This window comes from Rhinolophus sinicus, chromosome 14 (assembly GCF_057876585.1).
Source record: "Rhinolophus sinicus isolate RSI-liver-muscle chromosome 14, RSI-T2T, whole genome shotgun sequence".
NCBI classification, from domain to species: Eukaryota; Metazoa; Chordata; class Mammalia; order Chiroptera; family Rhinolophidae; genus Rhinolophus; species Rhinolophus sinicus.
In genome coordinates this window covers 7064278-7091594 of record NC_142514.1, presented here as the reverse complement: position 1 = coordinate 7091594, position 27317 = coordinate 7064278, and the positions used below count along the sequence as shown (strand labels likewise).

The following is a 27317-nucleotide window of genomic DNA, read 5'->3' as shown; positions in this document are numbered from 1 at the left end:
CCCCCCCAAACCGCCCCCTCAACTGCCCCAAGGTCCTCTGGGCCCAGGTGGATCTCAGCAGACCCACACGTGGTAGACGGGCAGGGAGGGCCAGCTTCCAAGTAAGACTCAGCACAAGGCAAGGCGCGGGGTTCAGGGTGAAGGATCACGAGGGCAGGCCCTGTGCCTGGCCCAGAGCAGGGTCACGGGCCCTGAGGCACCCCTCAGAGAAGCCTCGGGGGGACAAGAGCCTGTGACACAGGAGGCTGTACGAGGCCAGCCCACTGTCCTGGGTCCCACGCACTGCCCCAGAGAAGTGCCCACCACACCCACTGAGACCGTGTCCCCCACCCCTAGGAAGCAGGGGCCTGCAGAGGCAGCAGCGCCCCACCCCAGGGGTGCGGAGTGGGCACAGGCCCCACAACACTCCCTGTGGCTTGTTGGACTCAGTAGGAAAAGCAGTAAAACATGTTTTCATTCCGGGATTTCATTAGCTGCGGTGGTGTGCTGCTCCTACACCCAAACGGAGGCAAATTCAAGACTTTTGCAACCTCTTAGAGAGCCAGAACCAGCTGTGCAGGCTCAAGCTGAGCTCAGCGGCCTGCCCACCTCCCACAGACCTGGCCAGGCCTGGGTGCTACCAGCAGCTGAGTCATCCATGGGAGCCAGGCCTCTGCATTCCCAAGCAGCCTTGCCCCAGCCCACCAGGACCCGCGGCCAGAGGACAGCCACTCCCTCCCCCAGCTGCGTGGCCAGCAGGCCCAGCCAACCGGGCTAAGGCAGCTTGTCCATCCTTCTTCATGAGGTGGCCCTGCCCCATAGGTAGCCTTGACCCACGGTCAGGGCACAGGGGCTGGTGAATGAAGTGCTGCTGCCCCACGGCCCGGGTCAGGCCTCCAGAGAGCAGGGCAGGTAGCAGGACCCTTCAGATGGGCCGGAGTCCTGGGGCCTGTGCCACCCTGGCTGAGAGGAGCAGCCCCACCCTCTGGGATGGGCCAGACGGGAAGCAGCTCCCAGGAGGCAGATGGAGCTGCTTCTCCTCCTGTGTTGCCCCCCACCTCACCCCACTTGGGGGAGACCCCTGGCCTTGGGAGGCTTTTTCCCACCAAAGAACCCCCAGGCCCTCGGCTCTGCCCAGAGCCTCCCTGAGGCCTGGCGGCCACACTGGGATCTCTGAGGCATCCTGGCACTGCTGGGCCCTGAGAACTATTCTCTCCCAGGGCTGGGGATGCAGAGGGCTTGCACCTGAGTTTCCAAGGTGGATTTAAAATGTGGTCCTGTCACTACAAAGAAGAGCCGCTCAGGACTTGCCAGGGAGCAGGGCAAGGCTTCAGGTGTTCTCCACATGAAATGATACGATTTCTAATAGAAGAGCATGAACTTTAAGTGCTGGATGAAAGCAAACTATCAAGGTTTGTTCCTGACTCAGGTGAGCAGTACCCAACAGTGCTGGAGGAGATTCTAACTGGTTCTGTTACGGAGAGAGCCTGAGAGCCCAGGGCCCACACTTGAACCCTGGGTGCCAACGGATGCCAGCTCGTGTGTGAAGGGGGCGGTCACATCAGCACCACACCCGGGAGGTGTCGGCCCAGTTGCTCCCCCTGGCAGGGGCTGACGATCCTGGGGTGGGAAACACCTGTGCAGGGGAAGGAGCAGGGGCCGGAGACGTGCAAGGGCAGGAAGGTGTCAGCCACCACTCAGGTCTTCCCCCAGGTGAGCACTTCACCTGAAGCTGAAGTCACCCCCACTTGTAGGGTCCCACTGGCGCCTCTGCGCCACTGTCTGGAGCCTCCCACCCTCTGCTCTGGGTGCCTTGGCAGAAACAATTTTAAACAAACAGACCAAGAAACACTAAGGATTAAGTAAACTCGTGAGGATCAGGTTGTCAGGCCCGTCAAAAAACGTCTCCTTCCTCCTCCTCGGGCTCTGGGGCAGGGCTGGGGGAGGGGCAGGAGGGGTGGGGCTGGGGGAGGAGCAGGGCGGGTCGGGGGCACGGGCAGGGCTGGGGGAGGGGCACGAAGGGGCGGGGCGGGGCCCAGGCAGGGCCATCGCCAAACAGGGAGGTTCTGGTGCCAGCCGACCAGGAGAGGGGACTCTAGAGAACCCTCCGGTCCCACCTGCTGTGAGTCTCCAAGGACACAGGCTTCACTTTCAGTGAGACAAGAAAGTCACACAATGTGAAGAGGAGTTTCCCATTTTTATTTAAAAAGAGAGACAGAGACGGCGAAGGAGCCTGTGAGCGCACCAGTACCTGTGAAAGCACATGGGGCGTGGAAGGGGGTTTTGACTGCGTCCTTCCACACCGAGTGGCTTTTAAATATCTGACGCGGACTTCCACAGCAGGGCAAAATGAACATTTATAAAGTCAGCACCCCCTTCCTGCACCGAGTGCTCCGCTGCTTCCCACCCGGGGGGCCAGGGCGCCTTCGCTGAGGGAGGCCACCCTGCCTGCCCGCCTGCCCCGGGCGCTGCAGCGGCATCGCAAGCCCAGGGGAGCGCGGGGCTGCAGGGGGGCCGCGGCCATCCCAGCTCCCGGCACTGGGCAAGTGCTTTCCTGAAAGACACTTGACAGAAATACATTGTAACTGAGTATAATAATCTTCTCCCTTCCAGAAAGGGCCTGACAGGCGCTGTCTGCTGCTCACTTCTGCCCCATTCCAAATATTTTTACCTTATTTGGATGAAATGCATTATTTTTCTAATGAAAGGCTTTTTTTTTCAAAGGGCTGTTTTCCCTCCGTCCAGCAGCTGCCTTTATTAGGCAGCACTCGCGCCGTTTTGGGGAGGGGTTTCTTCTCCCTGAAATCACGCCAGACTCTCTGTCCTCAAAAGCCGACACTGGGTGCTCCAAAGGCCTCAGGCCCAGGTTTCTCCGCATGACCCCAGGGCAGTGAGGCCCCAGGGCGGCCTCTGGCCAGTGCAGGTGCCCCCCCACCAGCCCACAGCTCTGGCTGCGTCTCCCCCCCCCCCCCCCCCCGCCCCAGGCTACCTGCTCTCTGGTCACCCTGTCTGGTCACACTGCAGGACGGACCTCGGGAAAATCAGAGATGACGAGTGGTCACCAAGCTAAAGGGGGAGACATCCGTGACTGCCGATTCAGAACAGGGGTTTCCACTCACCAAAGTCTGAGCGAGGGAAACCCTGCTGCAGCCTGAGGCCCGTCTGTGGAGGCTGAGGGTGCTTCAGATCGAGCCCCCGCCCTCTGCCCGTCCTTCCCAGCTCTGCCCGCCTGGCTCCTGGACACTGGTGGCTCTCGTCCAGGCGAGGCTGGTAGCCCCGGAGACAAAGAAACCTGGCTTCCTTAGGGACGGCAAGGAAGCCGACTGTGTGGGCTCTCCTCCCTAGGAAGCGGGTGGCAGGAACACACACACACAACGCAGGGATGTCACACGAGGTTGTGAGCATCAGACACAACCTGAGAAGCCAGGCTGGGGGTGCTGGACACTCAGGAGGGCCAGGGAGGGTCAAGTCGCCATAGTGCACCCACACGATCAGGAATAGGTTTGCTGCGGGGGAAGGAGATTGGGCCCAGAGCCCCCAACGGGGCTAGGCAGGAGGTGAAATGTTTTCTGAGACGAAACAGCCCCAATGCCAAGTCACTCACCCCTGGCCCTTGGCCTCAGTCAGCAGGGCTGGCGGCCAGGTGGGAGGCTGGGTGGTTCTGTGGTGGTGGCAGCGGTGGGGAGGCCGGTGAGGGGTACAGACCCGCTGCAGACCTCCACCTCCACCTCCCGGCAGCCGGCACGGTCCCTGCACTGTCTCCAAAGCCTTTGTGTCTACACAGGCACCCAGACGTGAGCGTGCCCTCCGTGCCCACACCCGGCCACAGCACTGCAGGCTGCAGCGTGCAGAGCAGCGTCGGCTGTTTTCCTGGGTTTAGCTAAATGCTGTGTGAAGGTTAAAGGGAGACAGGGAGGGCGAGAGGGAGAGGAGACGGGGGAGGAAGAGAGAGCGAGACACACTCTCCTGGGAGCACTCATCCATTTAAGGAAGAGCTCATCACACTCCACATCAGGTCTATATACAGTAACATGAGGTCCCTTCCCTCCTGGATCAGCATGTCGCCCTTCGCAGACACTCGGGACCCAGGATGAAACCCTCCAGCCTCGGGGTGAGGGGCTGAGTCACCTGCGCAGGGCGCCCCCCGGCCCACCAACCAGCCCTCCCAGGGCTCACCTGGCGAAGCCTTAGCCGAGACCCGCCCCCCAGGCTCTGGGCGCCGTGAGCAGAGGAGGCACAGGCAGGAGTTAAATAGAGGCGACTCGTCTTTATTACAATTATATACAGTCGTAGCTTGTGTTCTGACACCTCTCCCTGGTAGCACAGACGAGCATGTGTTTCCGGGTGGGAAGGACAGAGAGGAGGGCCCTGCACCTGGCTCCTGCGTGGGTGTCAGAACCACGTCCACCACGGGGGCCAGGAGCCGAGCCAGGCGTGGCCAGCGAGCGAGCAGTCAGAAGCGCGATGGGATTTCATTTGGGAGGACGGCAGGGCACAGTGGGGCTGGGACAGGCGCGCAGGTGGCATCAGTCAGCAGGGCCTGGCTGTGGGCCCCCAGAGGCCCCTGCCTCGGGAGAGAAAGGAGCTGCAGGGACACCACGGCCCCTTCGCCCCTGGCAAGAAGCGAGGGAAGGAGCCTGGGGCGGGGGGTAAGGGCAGCAGACACCACATCCACGCAGCTCCCCTCCCCTGAGGGTCAGGAGTCAGGTAACAAGCTACCTCTTGTCATGCACGGTGTTAGGTCAGCTAAGACTCAGCAGACACTCCCTGGACAAGACATCTGCCCGGGAGACACGGCTGAGGGGGCTTCCGCCAGAGAACTCGCAAGCCCTCAGCTGCCACGAGAACAAGGTCAAAGGCCGCCTGTCGTCGGGCTGAGCTGCAAGGCGGGCCAGGGCCAGGCGGATGGTGAGGAGGCCGGGTGGACAGAAGGGTAACCCCACGCGCAGGGGCCAGCTGTGCCCGGGCCCCAGAGCCCCTACCTGGCTAAGGTGCCTCCCAGAGCCAGAGGAGCCAGGGCCCGGCCGGTCACGCAGGGGACGCGCCAAGGGCCTAGTCCCGCTCGTTCTCGTTGCTGGCGCCCTCGGGCCGCCGCAGCTTCTCCACCTGCTCGTTGATCTGCCCGTCCCCACCCCGGCGGTCCTCCCTCTGTACCCCCAGACAGTCCTCCTCGTCCACGCGGCTCACGTCCTCGTCCTCCTCGTCCTCCTCGTCCTCCCTCTTCTCCTCCTCGCCCTGCACCTCCATCCTCACCTGGCCCTTCACGTCCACCACCCCCTCGCCCTCCTCCTGGGGGCCCAGCAGGTGGTACGTGGCTGTGGAGCCCTCGGGGCTGTGGCCGTCCTTCACAGGCGAGGACGACGCAGACTCGTTGCTGACAGGTGAGATGTCACTGCTGCTGTGATGGTTCACGGCCACAGGGCTGGAAGGTGATGGTGACTTGACCGGGATCTGCCAGGAGGGGACCTTTGGGGCCGACGGGGACGGCGGGAACTGTCTCCTGGCAGAGGGAGAAGAGGGCAGGGCTGTGACGACATCCTGGGCAGAGTCCCACCCTGCCCTGATCCCACGCCCTCAGAGACTGTGCCACCGAGCACGGGCCAGGACGAAGCTCTGCCGCCCACGCTCAGCCCCCTCCCAGCCCTCCTCTCAGGAATGAGGCCTCCTGGCCAGCTGGGGGTTGGAGGAGCTGACCCAGAAGCCAGAGGGGTCCTTGACTGCCCCACTCGGGGTGCCTCTGGGGCGCTCCCTGCTGTGGGGCCCGCTCCCTCCTGGTCCTTACACCGTCCCCACATCCAGCCCCAGGAGAGCAAGGTGAGGGTGGGGAGCCAGAACGGGCACTGGACTGAGCCAGAGGACTGGGACCCTAGAAAACCTGGGCCTTGCCTCTACTTGTCCACGGCACTGCAGAAAGGGGCAGGGGGCTGGCCACCAGCAGCGGGTCAATGATAGCGAAACCAGAAGGTCAGACTGGTACACTTTCTTAGAAACCCTGAACGCAGACTTGACAGGAAGAGCCAGTTCTCCACTCCCTCTTCCCCACCCTGGGCCCTGGGCCAGCAGCTGCCCAGACCAAAGCCAAGTCCAGGAGGGACCTTGGAGGTCAGGTCTTCTTGGCAGTGGCCTGGAAATCAAGCTCTAGGACAGGCAGGCCACCTCTGCCTGAGCCAAGAGGACAAGGCCCTGCCCCTCCTGGCTGCTCCCCATCCCCCCAGCACTGGGCCTGGGACAGTGCTTCCAGCCTGGGCCCCCTGTGTGGGGTGCACACAGCCAAGGCCTCCGTGCCCCCAAGTATGATGGACACTAAGGAGAAACTCAATTTGCAGTTTTCTTGGCTCCAATGTTACACAGCACCTGCTCTGTCCCCCTGGCTGCAAAGGCTCTTATCTCCTAAGTTCGGAAACATGGAGGACTTCTAACGAGAACACTCTGGTTGCCACCGAGCTGTCACATCTCTGTCAAGGCCACGTTTTCTTCAGAGAGGACCTGGAAGTAGGTGGTCTGGAGCGGGGTCCTTTGGTCGGGGCCCCCGTCTTTCACCCTGAGGGAAGGGCCACCTTGTGCCTTCAGACCACCTCATGCAGCCCCCGCTAAACCCCGGGGCCACAGAGCCTGAGCAAGGGCGACCTGGGACACCCTGCCTGTCGGGTGACCAACCGTCCTGGTGTCCAGGGACTACATGGTTCCCGGGACCGAGGACTTTCCCAGAACTGGGCGCGCCGATGACAATACCTCCACTGTGGGGCTCACGGAAAGTGCTGTCCCTGCAGAGGGACCGAGAGGGACACCAAAGGAGCCAGGGGTGGGGGAGGCAGGCACTGTTCCTGCTCCTGCCTTGAATCATTGGGCCCTTCAAACTAAGGACCCCCTGGCCCTCTGGGGGCACCTTCTCTGGGAACAAGCTGTCACTGAAAGGTCCAGCTGGGGCTCAGGATGGAGGAGGAGGTGGCCCTGTCTGGGGGCGATGAGGACGTTCTCCTCTGCTCAAGGCCCTGCGTTCCGGCTCCAGCTGTTTCCAGCTCCTTAACCAGGTCTTGACAGGGCTGAGGAACTGTCTGTGTCTCAAAACTCTTGTGGGCGCTATCGACTGGCACCCCTGGAGAGGGGAGGGAGGGAGGGGGCCTACTGGGGAGGGAAAGTAGAAGCTCAAAAGACCCCCAAGGGTGATGCCTGGATCCCAGATAGGGGCCCCTCCCACAGCAGCAGACGGGCCCAAGAGCGCCCACCCACGTGCCTCTAGTCTCCTACCGATTTAAAAGAAGCCCTTTCAAGGAGTTAATTTCCGACTTGAGCTCATTGAGGTTCTGGGACTCCAGGATCCAGTTGGTGGACGAGGTGGCCTGAAAGTCAAAGCACAGGGGACACGGACCAGAGTGGCACCTCCCTCCTGCCCTGCGGAGCTCGGGTGGCTGGGATGGCAGGAGGGGCTGTGGCTTCAGGAGGACACAGCCGGGGAGCATTCTGCGTCTTGTGCACCAGCTGGTGACCCCTTGGGAAGGTCCTGCTGCTGCCTGTTCAGGGGTCTGCCTGCCTGAGCCTCTCTGTTTAAATGAAGACACCCTTCTACAACTCGGGCTATCTGCCAACATTGAGGAATCGTGACATATATTTAGGTGTAATAATGCTATTCTGGTTCCATAAAATAAAACAACACAGCAACAAAGGAGCCTTATCCTTGAGAGATACACACCGAAGGGCTTGCATGTGAGATGAGATGCTGTGCGGGCAGAGGTGAGGCAGGATGGGGGCCCGAGGCGCTGCATGGCGGGGGCAGGGGTGCCTGTGGGTTACTGTGCAGCCCCTCCATTTGTGTTTGAAATGTCCCATTAAAACAAAACTAGTAAAACAAACTCCATCTCTACACCAACTAAGTATGCCCTCCACTTAAGCGCCTCTCCCTGAGAGACAGTCGCAAAACACACAGCAGAGAACTCTGGGGCTGAGCAGGGCAGCTGCCTCGTCCTGCAGGTACCACAGATTATACCCAGGAGCCACCTCGGAAGGTCAGGGAGACGGCAGCATCTGACCACCTGCTGCCTGTTGCTCTTGGGTCTCCGCGTCTGTGTCTTGAGCAGGCCCAGCAGATGGGCGTGGCAGAGGGTACACCTCCCACACCGCTCTGCTCTGTAAGGTCGGGCCCCCGACGGCACCCAGCTGTCTGAAAAGCCCCGACCTGCAGACTACGCCGCCATCCACAGCTGTCCTTTTGGGGATGACTCTGAAGGCTCAGAAGGCAGAAGGAAGCCATCCTGGGACTCAGCTATCCTTCTCCAAGGAGCGAGAGGAGGAAGCAGCCACAGTAACCTCTGACAAATGCCACTTCCACGCACACCTCCCCCCTTTGAATGCTTTCCATAGAAACTTCAGAGAACTATACCCTTCTCTGGGCCAGACGAACAGGAAAGCCAAAACGGTGGTCCCCCACATGGCCAAACTGCCTATGAAGTGTTTATGGGCCAACTCCAGCTGTGATGGCCTCCAGTGTGTGAACCTGTGTCATCCATGCTGGAGGCCACCTGGAGGTGGCTTCCAGTGCACAGGTTCCTGGGGCAAGGACCCTGCTTCCCTTACACAGCTCCCAAGGCCCGCCGCAGAAAAGCCGAGCAGTAAGTTCAGGAGAATACGAAGGAGCTGGGGCTGGCAGAGGGCAGGGCTCCGGACAGCGGTCTCTGACGTGGGGCAGGGGTGGCTTCAGGTCCCGCCCCAGCCCACCTATGCAGGGAGAAGCCCTTCAGAGAGGCTGCAGGTCTGGGGCAGGAGAGGCTGGCGGCTTCAGCATGAGCGCACGCAAGCGCCCGCCACCCTCACTCACACTCCCTCGGGGTCCCCACTCCAGACCACCAGACAGCTCACATCCAGAAGCCACTGTTCTGGCTTCTCTGAAACCTTGAAAGCTATAGCAGCCCATTAACAAGGGGGCAATTTCCACTCACCGGCCTACAGAGGACTCAAATTTCTAAACGCATATGGTGCCAGATGCCAGGATTTAGAAATAAAATCTGACATCTGGGGCTTTTTAGCCAGTCTCTTTAAAAAACAGTTGTAGAAAACTCCCAGCATTGAGTTTTATGTAGGTTTCTTAATTACTTAACGCTCTTCTTTTCAATTTTTTACGGTGCTACAGTTGGAGTTTAGAAGCCAGATATAAAAACTTACATTACAGCTGAGAAAACACAGCTCCGAGTCTTTGGTTTATGGGGTAACCAGTCTTCACACATGTGGGGTTTAGATACCAAACCAGTGACCCTATTTCAGTACAGGAGACAGTGAATGAAAGAGGGTTGGGGTCGGGGTGGGGCGGGGGTGGGGGGGACGGACCATCAGGAAAACACGCACAAGAAACTCAGGCAGCTCTCAACCACCAAACACAATCCTGGCCCCCTTCCCCCTTAAAACGCAACATGTGGTCTTAATCTTGATGGTTAAGCCTGGAAACAGTTTTCCAATTTCCGGAATGGCTTCTGGTCACTGGCAGGCCATGGCTCCAAAAGATAACAGAGGAGCGTGGGGCGGCGCAGTAACCAGCCTTCTGGGTTCTTTACGGGCCACGGCCTCCGGGCAACCAGGCCATCTGAGGAAGTGCAGGCAGCACCTCTGTGGGGGTGGTATCTGAGGAGGGGATTCTCAGGGACCCTCTTCACAGGAGGCACCCCAGATTCCATCAGCAATGGAAGGATTCCCATGTTGCTGGGTTTGTGCAAATGCAAAAGATCCGAGTGCTGTGCACTGGGGTGGGGCGAGCCTGGGTGAACCACTCAGCCCGGATCTCTCACAGAATCAGTGGTGGAAGCAGCGGAAAACAACAGGGAGAAGGGGATGGAGCAGGGGAGGACATCTGCGTCTGTCTGAGACAGTGCCTCAGGAACGACCTTGTCACACACCCACAGAACCCAGGTCAGAGGCCTGCAATCCTGGGAGCTGACTGAAGCCAGGCACAATGGCTTCAGCATGTAAGGACAATGAAGGAGGTACCATTATAGCTCCACTTTACAAATGAGGAAACTAAGACTCAGAGAGGTTAAGTAATTTGCCTGTGGTCACACAGCCAGCATGTGGCAGAGGAGGGTTTTACCCCAGGCAGTCTGATCCCATGGTCTGTTACTACTAAGACCGCTTCAGATTGGGAAGTGAGGCATGGAAACTGCCCCATTGATCAAACAGGCGCTAAAGTCCGTTAGGGGTTACCTGACGCTGAGACCTGGGTTAGGGACCCTGCACTTTACAGCAGAGTCTGCCTTGACACTCCCTCCACCTCCACCCCCAGTTCCCTTGGCAACTGTGACCTGTGACCTAACTTGCAGGTGAAGACCATTCCGTGTCTACACCAACTGCCTCCAGAGCTGGGGCGTGTGCTGCCCCAGGAGGGCCACAGGCAGAGAGCTTTGCCTCCCTCCTGTTGGGAGGTGACAGGGAGACAGAAAGGACGGCGTCCGTCACTGGATGCCGCCTTTCTCTACAAGTGTGGGCCCATCGCATGACCGGCGTGAGAAAGGTCAGACCCAGCGGAATGCAGTAAACTGGGCACAAAGGACAAGCGTGCAGAGCCGTGCGGGGCAGACCGGGAGGGGCTGGAGGGTCAAAGACAAGTACCTTGGCTGTGGCCAGTTCGTGGGCGAGTTCCTGGACCTTCTGCTGCTGCTGGGTCAGCAGCTCCTGGACAGAGGCTAAAGTCACCTGCAGCTGAGTCACTGAGAGAAAAGGGCAGTGGCATCTGTTAACCGGTACCCCCAGATTCTTCCCTCTGTTCACACACCCTAAGCTGCAGCGTCTAATTTGTCTGCACACGTCCCCCACCCCCGCAACCCGTATAATTTATCTGCACTCTGGGTAATCCACCTGCACTGTATCTAACCTCTAGCATTTCTACTTTATCTTTCTATTGTGTAGTTGTCCGTGGTCAACAGTATATCCATCCAAAACCTCTCCCCTCTAATTATATCTGCTGATGATTTGCTGGGCTCTTCCAACTTCTGTAACGTCTGTATCCCTCATCTCACAGCCTCGCTGTGTCCTTGTGGGACTCACGGGAAGTCTCCACTCATATCAGAGACACATGTCGGGTCTCTACGCTGTCCGGGAGTGGTTAAAACTGCAAACCCAGGGCCCTGTGGCTCCTCCCTGTCCTCCTCACCCAACCCGGAGGCTGCGGAGCTTCCCGGTGTCATGTGACCTCTCCAGGACTTGGGGCCACCACTACCTGAGGATTTCTGAGGGCCCAGCGGCCTGGGACAGAGGCTACCTCATTTGCCTGAGTTTTTAGATTCACAGCCACTATCTAGTAAACAAGTTTATAAAGGAGAAAAGCCACCTCTGGTGCGACAGGTCCCAGCTAATCTGGGCCATCATTGGGGCACCGGGTAATGAACGCGAGCCTTGTGGAGTCGATGACAGAGAGGGTGGCTGGGGTCCCGGGAGCCGCAGTAATTACAGCCTCTCTTGACCCCATGTTGGATTCTTACAGGGAAGGGGGAAAATCGCTGAAAACCCCCCTGAAAACCTCATAGAAGCAGAAATTAAAAATGAACTTTACAGCCCTTAGAAAGGCTGTCATTTTATTCCCCTTATTAATATTCTGAGGTTGGGAGCCTTTCCGTAAAAACATAATTAATTGAGGCCGCGCCGACAGTAAACAAGCAATTTCAAATTAAACCGAAATGACGGCGGCTTCATTTGCAAATGTGAACAGATTCTCAGAGCAGATAAATGAAGTCACCACATAAAGTGGAGACGGAGGGGAGCAGGGAGGGGGCAGAGAAGGGGCTGCTTGGAGAGGGCTTTGAGGGGTGACTTGATGGAGTCATTAATCTTCACCTGTCTGTGCCACGCTGCCACTCAGCTCCGAGAGACTCGCCTCCATCCTCTCCAGTTGCTTCCTGTCCTCTCGGCCGCCCATGATGAGGGGGAGCAGGTATTTCTACAAGAAGCAGGGTGGGCGGGGGCAATGGGTGCAGGTTGGGGTTATTCTCCAACAGTTTCTCATCCTGCAGACCAATTTTCTGTCTGTCACCCCCAGGTTTTGGAAACTCGCTGGGCAAACACCGTAAACGAACAAGATATTTGAAAGTTATGAGGCTGCGATAAAACCAAGTAAAAATTCTGTCTGAATAGGGAGAAGGACCAGGAACAGGATCGAGTGGAATCAATCTGACTGATTCTTATGGAAAACTTTTTGGTTCATTTATTTCGTTTTCTTAATGGCATAGTAGCTATGATTTCTGTAACAAGAATATTTTAAATTGTACTTGAAAAGTTTTAAGATAACAATGTGACAGGTTACCCAAGATACCATTGGTGGCCTCGAGGAACGAGAGCTTTTTACTGGACACTTTTGTGAACCTGTAACATTTTGAATCACGTGAGTGAAGTATCCATTAAGGAACAAATGAGTAAAATTAAATAAACAAAGATTATTTGAGAAACTAGATGGGAACCCACAGCTGATTTCTGGGACCTTTGGTTCTTTTATTAGGGGATAGTATATGGCTATTCCGAGGCCATCGGAAGAGGTCACCTCAGTCTTTTTCTAAAGTAGCCTTGAATCTTCAGAACAAGCTTCCTTCAGCTAAGAGTCAGATGCAGTCAAATTCCCCCAGAACCGAGACTCAGGGGCAGCAGGGAGAGGAAGGGGCAGAATCTGAAGAAACTGACCATGGGGAAAACAGGCAACCAAGCAGGGGGGACCCCAAATGTGGGGAACCCACTAGGGGAGGATGGGGTCTCGGAACATTCAGGAAGAAGGCAGGTGGGGGGGGTAACTGGGTGGTGGCAGGTGGGCAGCAGGGTGGCCGTGGGCAGAGTTAAGCTCTGAAGTCCAAACGCTCAGGGTTTGGCGCCCTCCCTGTTCAGAGCGTGAGACCAGCCAACTCGAACGGGTGGCACTGCAGCGCAGCGCGGGCTGGCAGGTGTGGAGACTGGCCAGCGTGACAGAGGAGAACTTGGCCTCTCACTCCACTTGGGCCCCACAGAGGAAAACAGACAGCAACTTCTCCATTAAGGTCTCTGTACTGGGGAAGGAAAAGGAGGTCTCTCACAAGGGGTTTGCGGGAGAACTCATTTCTAGAGCAGCTCCTGAGTGGAGGTCATTATTTAGCACACGTACAGAAGCGTCTTCTATTTTGCAAAGTGCTTTTCAACCACCGTTTGAGTTATTACCTACAACTGGGCTGAAACTCATCAAAGGTAGCCCTGACACTCCAGGTTGAAAATTTCCTAAGGATGAAAATCAAGAAATTCTTATATGTGTGAGGAACTAAAAAGTCCATTTCTGAGATCAAAAATGCCAAGGGAAGGAACACATATACACACTAACCCCAGCCGAAATCTTTAAGTATTTATAAAACAAGATGACGGCTCACCTGCCCTCCCTTTGTCATTTAAAGAAACTATTAGATGTTTCAGAGATTCTCTTCTCACCACTGACTGATCTTTCAATGTCTCTTTTCTTTTTTAACAGAGCGGAAAGACCCGAGTTTGGTGGAAACAACTGAGGATGTGTCTGCTTTGCTGTCCACACCAAGGGGAGCCCTGCTTTCCGTTCCCATCAGATCACAGGCTGTCTGAGGGCGGCCATGTGACTGTCTGTACTGCTCAGGGCAGCAGAGACATGAATTTAAGCATTTTCTTCTTTCTGGCAACTGTATATAGTTGGAGATCGGAAAGAGGCTTTCCGCACACGCGGTAAGGGGGCACTGGGCCAGAGGTGAGGTTCCAGGACGTAGAACATTTTGCTACTGGCCTCCTGACATGGAACTTTCCAAACCCAAGGACAGGCGTTACACTGAAAAATGTATATTCTGCTACAACTCCGTCGTTAGGTTTGTACCAAGTCAAAAATTATGAACCCCCGAGTGCAATGTTTAAACATGTTTCACGTGCTAGAAGTTACAACAGTGAGTCTGGGTATTTATTCCCGATTCTTTAAAAAGAAATCTCCAAACGAGGGATAGCTGCAGGCGGCCTCACGAGGAGCAGCCCAGCGGAAGTCCTCCGGCCACTGTTTCACCTTTTGCCTCTGGGCACCCACCCGGGCTCTGCATCTTCTAGAAAAGACTCATTTGCTTCAAATCAAAGTTAGTTTCTGGTATCAAGGAAGTAAGTGTTCACGCGTGCCTGCCGTTCTGTTGGAACCAATGACCTCTGGGATCCTGAGAGGTCCGGGGAAAATCCTAGGTTTACATGGACGGCAACACAACACAGAAGAAACAAAAACTAGATCCCATAAATAAGATTATGCTGGGAGTCCCGGAACTGGTTTTTAACACGAAGGAGAACAGTGGCATGCAGAGTGCCTCTTCCGTGCCACGCACACAGCACTTCCCAAGAAGCACCGCTGAGTTTCTCAACAGCCTCGTGAGGTAGGTTCTATCGTCCCCATTTTGCAGAGGAGACCACTGGGCCTGTGGTCACACACCTACTAAGTGACAGAGCCGGGATACAGCAGAGGCAGCTGGGCCCCACTGTCCACACTCTAACCCCATGTTGTTCAGTCTCGCAAGACTCAGGCTGCTTCATATGTGCCAGGCTCTGTCCTAAGGACTCGACACGGCTCAGCCCGCAGAGCAGGGACTTTGAGGAGAGATGCCAACCAGTGGGTGAGGCGGGGACTGAGCCTGCCAAGTGCACCCATCCGGGTGGGGGCAGGACCTGGACTTGAACCCTCCAGGAGTGTGTTCCTCTGTACACTGCATCACTCCTGCCACCGTGCCCCAGGGCTGAGAGCCTCTACAGAGGGGAGAACAGGGCTGGATGCCGAGCGGGGGCTGTGGGGAAGGGCACACTTACCTTGTAGAGCTGGTGAAAGCCGAATGCGATTCCTGCCATGATGATGGCCAATGCACTGTAATCTCTCCATCGGGAACCCACAGAGCCTACGGTTGGGAGAAGAGACGCGTCAGGAGAAGAGGCACACGCGTCCTTCCTGGGAGCAGGCAGAGCACATGCGCTCCGTGTCCTCATCTCACAAGACTGGCATGTGCGACACCCAACTGCAGGAGACAGCGTGTGGCCGTCAGAAGCACCGGCCAGGCTGCAGCCCCCTCCTCGTCCGGCTCTCGCAATGACCTGCCTCAGTGTGCGCCTGCAGTGCGGAGGGGTCTGCAGGGAGCTGAGTCTCCACGTGGAGAGTCAGCTGGCAGAGGCGAGCTGAAGACCTAGGGCATGGTGCCCACTCTCAAGGAACGAGGGGTCCAGTGAGGCTGACACAAACACACTCAGGCGTGTATAAATGCACGTCCACACGACCTACTACAGACAGGGACCTGCTATGAGCCACTTCAGAGGTGGGGGGAGGTTAGGGGGGTGGGGAAACACTGCATCATCTGTTTGTCCAACCCTTTATGAAGCACTGACTGTGTGCCTGACAGGAAGGGGGGACGGTGGTGAGGGGCCCCCCGCCCTGTCCTGCTCTGCTCTCCCGTTGAGCTGGTGGAGAGGAGACAATCTACAGATGACTGAACGTGGCCACTTCACAGTGATCAAGGCCCAACGGGGTGATGGGAGAGGGGGGACGGCAGGGCAGGGTGCTTGCTGAGACCTGCGGGGTCCCCAGGACAGAGCTCCAGGCCGGGGACGAACAGGTGAAAGGCAGGTGAGTACAGCTGACCTGTGCTCAAAGGAGAGCAGGCGGCCAGAGCGGATGGGGGAGCCCCTGGGCCTGACCAAGCCAGCGGGCTACTGCTGGCCAAGAGAGCCACAGGAACAGAGAGGGGCCAAGTCAGCCTGGGGGGCAGTGGAGAGTGGGCTGGGCGGGAAAGAGGTGGGAAAGGCAGGGCCAGGTGGGCAGGGTGTCCAAGGAACCCCAACGTCGTTTCACACAAGCAGTGGGGTCACCGAAGGACTGAGGGCAGAGTGAGTGGTGAGCTCTCTCCTGGGGGAACAGCGGGAGCCTCGAGGTCAGGCTATGGGGGAGGAACACGGGGAAGACGCTACTGCAAGGGGCCACGTAGGGGAGAGGGAGTGGGACCCCAGGACGGGAATGTCAGGGCAGGATGTGCTGCTGGGTGGGGGAGCCCCGGGCATGCGCTGCCAATCTTCATGGCCCAGCGCCCCCACACACAAGCTCCCCCCAACTCTGGGAGGAAATGCTGCTTCCACAGGAGCAGAGGAGAGTTTTCTAATCGCTCCCGTGCACTGTCTGCAGCGCTTCCATGGCTGGAATCTTATCTGATGTCGCAGCGACTCTGTGAGGCGCCTGGGAAAGCACGGTCTCCATTTCGAATGTCCACCTAGAGCTGCCATGTCCAGCCCACCCGGGTGGCGCTCTGCCTCCTCTCAAGGGATCTGCTATTGGGGGGCATGGGCCACTGTTTCCAGAACCGCCGGCTCTGTGGGGCACCGACCAGTCTGTGGGATCAGACCACAGTGCCCATAGAAAGCGAACCAGAAGGCACCCAACCGAGGCACGCTGCTGTGATGAGCAACTGGGATCTGGAAGGGAATTTGGGAGAGAAAAGGTGAAGAAGGAAGAACAGCAGCATCCACGGAACCCGACAGGAGCACCTCTCAGCCAAGCGAAGCTGAGGAAGGAATTTTAGGACCAACACCTGTGTGCTTCAGCCTTCACCTCTCCCCTGGCCTGCAAGCTCCCGAGGTACTTGTCCTGTCCTGGTGTTGCATGACCGAAGGAGAGCGGGGAGGGACGGTACTTAAAGCTCAGTGGTAGGATGTGGGCGCACGGGGAGGAGGGGCTGCTAGCATGCAGCCCAACTTGGGGGAGCCCAAGGGGGCAAAGGAGATGCTTGCTCCTCCCCGAGCTGCTGAATGGAGCTCTCAGGGGGCAGAGGAAGAGTCTCGCCGTGGCCACCCCACCCCGCCCCTCCCCACACCCTGCCCGCGGATTGCATGTGAGTTTCCCATTGTCACCCAGCCCCGTCTGAGTCTCCTGCACAACTGTAACCAACAGGTGGCCTCTCCCACAGCTCTCAACTCCCGTTTTTTTGCTGTTACAGTTTTCAAATCACGTAGCTTATGACAGTCTAGGGCAAACAGGCTCCCTCCTCCACCAATAGCCACTCTTCAGAGTTTCTTGTTTATCCTGCTGGAGAATTTTTACGCACATATAAGGCAACACAGATATGTATTATTTTCCTTCTCCTTTCTCCCTATTTCTCATTCTTCTTTTTCTGTGGCTGCTTAAGATTCCATTTAACCAATTCCCTATTGATGGACGTTTCGATGATTCCAGTGTGTTACTATTTCACACAGTGCTGCCAGCCGTCAGTGGTCATGTCGTCTCACATGGACTCGGACGCACAAGTACATCTGTCATTGTGCATTCCTGGGAGGCTGGGTCAGAGGTGTATGCATTTGCAATTTGGACAGAAACTGCTCCCCAGGGTTGAACCAGTTCACCCCCACCAGCCAGGTACACTCACAGCCACTCCACCGCAAGGGGTTAATCACACCCGGAGATTTCTGCCAATACAAGCGTGGAAAAACAGTACTTCACTCTAGCTTTAATTTGCGTTTATCTTATTATAAATGAGGCCTGAGCGCCCTTTCATCTGCATTTCCTTTTCAGTTTACAGCATATGAACCGTACTTTCCTACTCCATTTTAAAATCAATGTCCTTATCAATTCATAGAAACTTTTTACACACCAGGGACACTGGCCCGTTGTCTACAACAGGAGTGACAAAACTCTTTCCCAGTTTAGTTTTCTTTTGACTCTGCCTGTGGGGTTTGTGGCATGCAGATGGTTTCCATAGTTATGTAAATGTATCGATCTGCGCCATTATGGGCGCTGGGGTTGGGGTTACAGAGAGCCAGGACCTCCCCACTCCCCCCCAAGCTGTGCAGTGACACAGCAGGGTTCACTGCAAGAAGCCATCTCCAGAGGGGAGCTCTGCAGCTTCCACCTGTAGTAACATCCCATCCCACACGAATCTGTGAATCTGCCTGAGACAAGCAACCACCACTTTTTAAACCCAGCCAGGAAGCTCTGAGTCCCAGGCTCTTTCCCTCGTCCTGGCCTCCTCTGCTCAGAGCACCTTGATGCAAATGCCAGTGTCTAGTGTAAGTCCATTTTCAGGAAGAAACAGCGAAGCTACTGCACAACCTTTCCACTGCTCAGAGGGGCTTTAACCCGCCACCAGCACATCCGTCTGCACTGTCAAAATCCCGAGAGCACCTTCAAAATGGGCACATGTCCAGGATATTATATTCACCACTAATTCTCAAATACTCACTAAATAGCTTACAGGAAAACCGATGCAACTCAAAACTGGACCAGAACCCAGAGTGTGTGCTGGAGCCTTCCTTCCTGCGAACACGCAGGAAATGAAGCCTCGAGACTGAAGCCTGTCATTCTGGGGGTCGGGGCTGAACAGGTGCGGGCAGTTTGGGGGTCCGAGAACCAGGACCTCTCCCACAGCGGCTCTGACCTCCTCAAGCCCCAAGAAACACCTGTGGCTCCCTGCCAGCCGCACCCTTCACCCCCGTACCGCTCCCGGTTCCTGCCAGGCTCGCGTTAAGAACATTTTATTGCCCCCTGGTTTTCATTATTAATGAAAAGGGACCAGAATGATCTTTCCTAAAGTTCAGAGAGTCTATAAAGACAAGAAGCTGAAATGCCATTTTACTCGTTTTGGAGATGTGTGATACAACTCTGTCTTGTGGCAAAATGAAAAAAGAGACAAACTAAGATGGAGATAACGCCTACCCACTGCATGCCTTTCAAAGGTAAAGATCGGAGTTACTGAGAAAGCACTTGGCGTGACCCCAAACTGCCTCACACCCCAGCTATGACCACCTGGAGCCTCTCCCCACCCGCACTGGAGCCAAGCTTTCTCCAAGCCCAGTGCAGTCAGCGCTCCGAGAGGAAACGGAGAACAGAGCACCTCATCACCACGCTCCCCAAATGTCCAGAATCATACAGTCCAGGGCAAAAAGCCCTACTTTGAAAGTAAGGGAAATGAATGAGGAGCTTTTTAAAAGCTTCCAAGCCCCCAGTCTGGAAGCAGATGCCCGCACACACAGCAGACAGGGGGGCAAGAAGCCCGAGTTCAGAGACCCTGGTTTCACAGCCTCAATCGGATGGTTCCCAAAGACATTCGTCTCTTCTCATGAAGCACAGACCACTTGACTGAAGGTCTAGAGATCCAGAGAACCGGGGAACAATACTATTTTTACTGTCGCTCAGATTCAAATCATCCACAGCCCTTTCCCAACTGCCACGGCGAGGTACTTGACCAACACAGCACATCACTATGTCTCGTGAAGGCCGAGGAGACCGTCGACTGTGGCAGCGATTCGCGTCCTGCACAACTGAGCGTTTCTGGGGCCGCCCTTAGGGTCTTCGGGCTGCCGCAAGGTCAGAGGGCAAACTGTTGCAGGCAGAGCGGTGCAGGGCTCTTCGAAACGCAGCCCCTTCCTTAACCTTCCAAGGATTCCATCAGCTGGCTTGCGCTCTGACAGTCTCAGAGATTTCAGGTGAATCCATGGTGTACAGTGGCCACGTGAGGGGAAAGCAAGTTGCACCCCCATGGCTCCTTGACCTCACCGAACACCAACAAAACCGACATTCCTCAATTCCTTAGCTACCCCTCCAACAACCAAGAAACCCTCGCCTTGCAGGCGAGAATAAGCATCCGATGAAGAACATACGCATGGAGCCGGGAGCTGTGCACACAACACGGCCATGTGGCACTTGAAACCACCAAGTCAGGGGCTCGCTGACACCCCAGAAACCCCACAATCCAGTAAAGATTCATCAGGAGGGGCCGGCCCGGTGGCTCAGGCGGTTAGAGCTCCATGCTCCTAACTCCGAAGGCTGTTGGTTCGATTCCCACATGGGCCAGTGGGCTCTCAACCACAAGGTTGCTGGTTCAATTCCTCGAGTTCCGCAAGGGATGGTGGGCTCCGTCCCCTGCAACTAAGGTTGAACACGGCACCTTGAGCTGAGCTGCCTCCTGGATGGCTCAGTTGTTGGTTGGAGTGCGTCCTCTCAACCACAAGGTTGCCAGTTCGATTCCTCGAGTCCCGCAAGGGACGGTGGGCAGAGCCCCCTGCAACTAGCAATGGCAACTGGACCTGTAGCTGAGCTGCACCCTCCACAACTAAGATTGAAAGGACAACTTGACTTGGGAAAAAGTCCTGGAAGTACACACACTGTTCCCCAATAAAGTCCTGTTCCCCTTCCCCAATAAAATCTTTAAAAAAAAAAGATTCATCAGGACAGAGCAGAGAGCAGTCACAAAGTCATCCTGCTGAGACAATCTGCATCCAGAGACGTGCTTGCTGACAACAGGGAGAAACGACCAAGTGCTCAGGGAGGCTGGCAGCCAGAGTGTGAGGCGACACTGGGCAGGCCCAGGGTGGTCCCCTCCACACTCATCAAGGCTGGAGCCAGGACTCCACACAGTGGTGCACCCAGCTTCTCAAATTACCCCATCAGCTTTGCGCACAAGCCACCCTGAAAAGTAAATGGTCAGACAGGCTCATCCACAGTGAGGTCCTGGCCTAAAGCCCATCCACCACCTCAGTTCCAGTACAGCACGGAGCTGCTGGGCCAAATGCACAGAGACTGCTGACCAGCTGAAGGGAACCACAGGCTGAGCTGAGGGAGGCCGGCAGTGGTCAGAAAGACAAACTGACCCAGAGCGCGGCAACCAGACACACAACAGCTCTGCTCCAAGGAGAAGCACCTGTACAGCAAAGGCCGACAGTAGCCCATCGGCAGTGGCTTCTGAAAATCCAAGGCCTGTCTTCACGTGAACACCCTGTGAAAGACAATCTTTTCCATTCTCGCGAGCGGCAGAGCTATCAGCAGTGTCCTCTTTAGGCAGGAAGGGGACTGAGGCATATCTATAGCCTCACTCAGAGACGGAAAACTATGAACCCTAATTAAACTGTAAGAATCAGAAGAGACCAGAAATAGACCCATGCTTCCACAGTCAACTGATTTTTCACAAAGAAGCCAAGGTAATTCTGTGGGGAAGGGCAATCTTTACAACAACTGTGTTGAGACAATGGGCTCTCCATAGGGGGAAACGGACTTCAGCCTTACACCATACACAAGAAGGAACTCAGTATGCATCACACACACCTAAACAATAAAGCAAAAACGATAAAGCTGCTATAAGAAAACAGAAAACATCAAAAAAAAGCTTTGCAACCTTGGAGGAGGAAAAGACATCTGAAGATGTAAAAAGCATAAACCATAAAAGGAAAAAAAATTGACTGAAATGGACATCATCAAAATTTTAAACGTTTGGCTTTCAAAAGGCACTGTCTAGAAAATGAAAGGCAAGCCATCAGCTGGGAGGAAATATCTGCAAAACATGTATGTGATAAAGGACTTACAATCAGAATACATAAAGAGTTCTTACAATTCACTAATAAAAACACAAACAACATGATTTTAAAAACGGGCAAAAGACTGGAAAAGACACTTCACAAAAAATATATAAATGGCCAATAAGCACCTGAAAATATGCCTGACGTTATCAGCCCTTAGGGAAATACAAATTAAAAGTACAGTGAGATTCTATGACATACACATCAGAATGGCTAAACTTAAAAACTGACAATAGCAAGTGCTTCTGAGGATGTGGAGCAACTGAAACGCGCATACATTGCTGATGGGAACGTAAAGTGGGCAACCATTTTGGAGAATCTGGCAATTTCTTACAAATTGAAACACACAGCTAAGGTGTGACTGAGGCCTTCCACTCCTAGGTATTTACCTAAAGGAAAAGGAAAGCACACCTGTACACAGAGACGTATGTTCACGGCAGCATTATCCCTAATAGCCCCAAACTGGACAGTGGTCAGTGGATAAACAAGCTGTGGCACATCCACACAACGCATGGGGAGAGGGGTGGGGGAGGACACGTGAAAGAAACATGTGTCGCTCACAAAGTAAAATATTTAGTACCTGGTTCTGTATGTATGTATGTATGTATGTAGCCATGTATGTATATTTGTGATGGTAAAGAAACCAGACACAAAAGACTACATGCTGTATGATTCCATCTACCTGAAATTTTCTAAAAGACAGAACTTTAGTGACAGAGAGCAGACTGCTGGTTGACAGGAACTGGAACTCAGGGAGAGAGCTGACATAAAGGGTACAAAGAAACTTTCTGGGGTGATGGAAAATTTCTATATTGTGATTGTAGCATTGGTTACGTAAGTTATGACTCATTTGTACAACTCATCAAATTATACACTTAAAAATGATTAATCCTATTGCGTGTAAATTTTACTTCAAAAAAGCTGACTAGAAAGAAAAAAAATTCAGAGGAATCCAGAAACATAAAACTGCAATTCCATCCTAGATCTCCACCCAAGAGGAATGAAAACTTACGTCCACACAAGCCTTGCACACAAATGTTCTCAGCAGCATGATTCACGTCAGCCCAAATGGAGACAGCCGAAATGTCCGTCAGGTGGCAACCTGGCAGACAAGACGTGGTCCATCCTCAGGATGAAACACTACTCAGCAATAGAAAGGAACGAAGCCCTGACACGTGCGACAACATGGATGGGCCTCAGTGAACTGTGGCAGGTAACAAGGGACCCTAAGTTGTATGATTCCATTTACTTGAAATATCTAGAAAAAGTAAAGTTATCGTGGTTACCGGGGGCTGGAAGCGACACTAACAGTAAAATGGGCACGAAAGACCTTATTTGGGAGACAAAAGTGCTCTGAAACTGATTTAAGGTTGTACTACTCAGTGAAGTTAAATATCACGGACTTGTACACTGGAAATGGGGGAGTTTTATGATACGTAAATATACTTCAATAGCTTTGTTTAAAAAATAGTTTTTAAAAAAGAAGAGTCAAGACACAGACCCATGCACATATAAGCAATTGATTTTTGATAAAGGGACAAGTCATTCAATGGGGATAGGATAATCTCTTGAACATATGGTGCTGGCACAACTGCATATCCACATGGGGAAAAATAAACCTTGACCTTCTCCTGATACGACACACAAACATAAATAAGAATGAACCAGAGATCTCAACATTAAAGTCAACAGTATAAAACTCCTAGAAGAAAACATAGGAGAAAATCTTTCCACCTTGGGGTAAGCAAAGGCTTCTTAGGCCACAAAGACCATGAATTATAAAAGAAAAAAGGAAGATAAATAGGTGTGATCAAATTTAAAATCTTTTGCTTTTCAAAAGGCAATGTCAAGAAAAAAAAAAACAAAGTCACAGACTGGGAGGAAATGCTGCCAATACATATATTTGACAAGAACTTAAATCCAGAATACTTAAAGAACTCTTCCAACTTAATTAGACAATTAAAATGGGCAAAAGATTGGAACAGACACTTCACAAGAGAATATATGCAAATGACAGTTAGCACATAAAAAGATGCTCGATATTATTAGTCATCACAGAAATGTAGACCACTATGAGATACCATTACACAGGCATTAAAATTGCTAAAATTAAAAAGATTGAGAATACCAACTGTTAGCAAGGATATGTAGCCAACCCGGACGCTCATACACTGCTGATGGGTACGTAAAATGGTACAACCACTTTGGAAAACAGTTGGGCAGCTTCTTATGAAGTTAAACTTACTCGCACATATGACCTCGCAATTCCACTCCCAGGCATTTACCAAAGAGAAATAAAAACATACAAGACTTGTACAAGAATATTCACGAGAGCTTTCTTCGTACTGACTCAAAGCTTCCAACAGCCCCCAGCCCATCGCCTGGTGAATGGATAAACAAACGGGGACCTGTCCACACCACGCAGCACCACCCAGAAATGAAAAGGAGCTTCTGATCCACACAACAACTTGGATGAATCTCAAAGACTCTACGTTGAGAGAAAGAAACCAGATGCGGAAGAGCACATACTGTATGATTCCGTTTATATTAAACTCTAGTCGGAGCCACAGAAAGCAGGCCCATGGTGGCCCCAGGGTCACTGGGCTGGGACTGGCTGGGAACGGGGCACAGGGAAGCTTTGAGGGTATCGGAAATGTCTCACAGTGCGGTGAGGGCCACCTGCGTGCACACTTGTCAAAACTCAAATCACACACCTAAAATTTGTGCATTTTACTTTATGTAAATTATACCTCAATAAAGCTGATGTTTAAAATAAGACTGTTCAGAACTGAGAGAGAAAGAGAGAGGAAGCCAGCAGCGCTTGGGAACAATCTCCACAGGGTGGCTTCTAACCTCTCTCTCTGCTCAGTGAGCAGCTGAGACCAAGGGAAGAAGCAAGACCTATGAATTCTAATTCAGCTTTTTAAAAGGCATCCCGTAATATTGGATACATACAAAAGAATATAACACTTATATAAGTTATGAAGCATAAGACAATTAGCAACCCTAAACCCATCTATTTTACCAGCTAAAACTTTCCAAATACCACTGAAGTTGGCCTCTCCACCCAGAGGGAACCATTATCCTGAATTGAGTGTTTCTTCTAACTCAAACTCTCTACGGGATGTGAAAAGCTGGGGACGCGCCCCATCAGAAAAAGGACTGCATTTCCCAGTCTCCCTTACAGACGGTGTGGCCAGCCAATGGGGGGAAGCGGAAGTGACGTGGGAAATTTCCAGGAACTGTCCTTACCTTTTCCTTTCTTCCCCCCATTCCTGCTGGTTGGACAGCAGAGGTGACAGCTGGGGCTGGAGCAGTCACAATCAGAGGAGCGGGGTCCCTGACGATCACAGAGCCTGGCCTGCCTGCGTTTACGTAACAGAGAGACGGTCGTCTGTTTTGTTGAAGCCACTTTTATTTCGGGTTTCCTGGTGTTTGTTGCACAATCTTATAAAACACAGGCTGCACAGCCATAGTCCTAGCTGCCACCACCACCGGAGACTCTTTCAGGGCCCAGAACCCTGCGGAAAGCATCTGCTCTCTCGGTTCCTTCCTGCAACACTTGCCCGTATGTTGCATATCCACAGGTAGCACTTCCTCGGCATCCACATGGCACCACACAGGGTGCGACACAAAGCAAACCAAACAGACAGGGTGGGGGCCCTTGAAAAGCTGCTGTTCTAAACCAGTTACCCTTGTGACAATAGGAGAAAAATACAATTTCCTCAAAAATCAGAGAAATATTTTCTTCATATGCAAACCAGTCACTTGTATGTAGCAAAAAGTGCCATGTGTGTGCTAACCCAGCAGAGAGAGAAATGGAGGCGACTTCCCATTTCATTTCCTGCTGTGAAGGTCCCCACATACCTTTCACTTAGTCACTCCAGGGCCACTTGCACGCATACCACTCCGGCCCCAGGCCTTGCTGTGCCCTCTCCACAGGGACGCTCTCCTTTCTGCCCGGGTCCAGCCAAGGTCAAGCCCTGCCTCCTGGGCAGGCCTCCCCTGACACTAGCATGCTGAGAATTGCCTTTGCTGGGAATTCCGAAGCTCTCAGCAGTCCCTCCATACAGGGTGGGATGGATTAGCGTGCACTGCGCCCCCCCAAGCACCGGGCGGCCCTCGCGTTCAGGGGGGGCTTCTGGAGACAGGACCTGTCCTCTGCCTCGCAGTCGTGCAGCAGAGCCCAGCACACAGGCCTGACTGGCTCCCCAAGCCGATGGCCTCCCAGCACAGCCGCTCGGTTCTCAGGCACATTCAGGAAGTATTTCTACGACACCTCTAAAGTCGCAGCCTCAGGTCGGAGTAAACAGAAAGCCCTCTGAGCTCAAGGAACTCACAGTTGAACAGGGAAGAAGACTGAATAAACAATTCAGAGTCTGGTGGTGGGGAGTAGGGGCTGACTGCTGAGGGGAATGGAGGCATCTGAGAGCCCCCTGCAGCTGAGCCCAGCCCCAAGGGGCCAGGCAGAGAAGAGTGTGTGGACGACGCCTCACCCAGCGCACTCCCAGGATGTTAGCACGCGCCTAAGAACACCACAGTCACAGGCAGCTCGGCCTCACAAATACTAGACGGTGCGTTTCAAAGTGAAAACATTGATATGCTTCTGACTGTCCTCTCCCAGGTGACAACCTGGCTGTTGCCTCCCTCTGGGCCGTCTCCTCTGACACTTCCGCCCCAGGTGCCAGCTGCTCTGAACATCACATGGTTTCACGTCCCCGTCCCTGGGCGCTGCTGTCCACCCTGTCTGGTCACTGAACCAATCCTCCCCACAGGCCCGTTAAACGCCTCCTGCTCTCTGAAGCACCCCTTCACATCGTCTGGGTCGCTGTCCTCACCTGGGCCGAGCTCACAGGCACGGCTGTGTCTGCTGAACTGCCTTTCCTACTGGACAGGAGCAAGTGGAGAGAGAGACTAGGAAGCTAGGCCTTGTTCGTCCTTGCATCCCAGGGCTCTAGCACAGAGCCAGGCACACAACGGGGATTCAGTAACCAACGCTCAGAGAATCAAGACAATCAAGGGTAAGTGTATGCTACTAAACAAGGCTGTAAAAGAAACAGACTGAGAAAGAACACTTTCTCTCACGATTTCTAATGAAATGTCAAAACCTTACCCCAACCTCAGACATTTACATCCTATTTTAAGAGGCAACTGAAGTTCCAGGTCTGTCTTAGAAAGGCCGGAATTGTTTTATCAACGACAGTGGGGGGGAAATAAGTCTTAAGAAAAAATTATTATCCTACAAACTGCACACTGGCCCTGCCTACACCTCAAAGCTCCCTTGCTTCTTGTCTCTCTGGGAGGAAAGAAGAAAAATCAGCTTGGAATGAATCAATCAAACAAGCATCTATCAGGACTCTCCATTCAGGAATGTGCTGCTAGGCAGGGCACGCGTGCGCACGTGTACACACGCGCGCGCACACACGCGCGCGCGCACACACACACACACACACTGACTCCTGCTTGGAAGTCGAACAAGAAGAAACAGAACGGGAAGCACAGAATGTCCGATTTCCTCTCCAGTTCCAGCCTGGCTTGTCCTCAGCTCTACCTGCCTTTCCTTTAAGCTGTGACACACTGGTTTATTCTCACACCAGGTGACATCCAGCTTCTCCTTGGTGTCAACCTCCTAACACAAGCCTTCTACAACTTCTCTAGCTCACATTCATTTTTCTCTTTTCTGCATTCTTGCGGAATTCCTTACCTGTATAATTAATTTTGGCATGAAATCACATCTTACATTATTATCCTTTTCTTAAGAGTTTATCTGATCTCCCGGAGAGCCTGTGCGATTCTTCAAGACCATGTTCTGACTCTCACAATACTATACTAAGCATACAGTAGGAGCTTAATAAACGCTGATGAAGTGAACATTCTGGTAGGTCTTCATGTTCTCTCTGCGGACATTTACTAACATCTCAAGGTCAAACACATTCACCAAAGAGCAGGTATCAAAAGAGGCACCGAGTGGGACACGTCAACAAGCAGGAGGGCCAGCGAGTCCAGAGGTGACAATTCAGGAGCACTGCGCTTGGAGCTGAGCC

General features: G+C 53.9%; 1 protein-coding gene across 4 annotated transcripts in view; it reads right to left on the bottom strand.

Annotated features, from left to right (window-relative positions):
• Positions 1-4226: 4226 nt before the first annotated feature.
• PEX14 (peroxisomal biogenesis factor 14) overlaps positions 4227-27317 on the bottom strand; it is a 125860-nt gene continuing 102769 nt past the window's right edge. For all 4 annotated transcript variants that reach the window (XM_019746767.3, XM_074334063.2, XM_019746768.3 and 1 more), the window contains 5 exons: positions 14761-14846; positions 11791-11893; positions 10570-10667; positions 7228-7319; positions 4227-5479 (listed from right to left, as the gene is read on the bottom strand). In XM_019746767.3, coding sequence (XP_019602326.2) covers positions 5032-5479; positions 7228-7319; positions 10570-10667; positions 11791-11893; positions 14761-14846 — 827 coding nt within the window. In that variant the 3' untranslated portion in view covers positions 4227-5031. The remainder of the gene's footprint in view (positions 5480-7227; positions 7320-10569; positions 10668-11790; positions 11894-14760; positions 14847-27317) is intronic.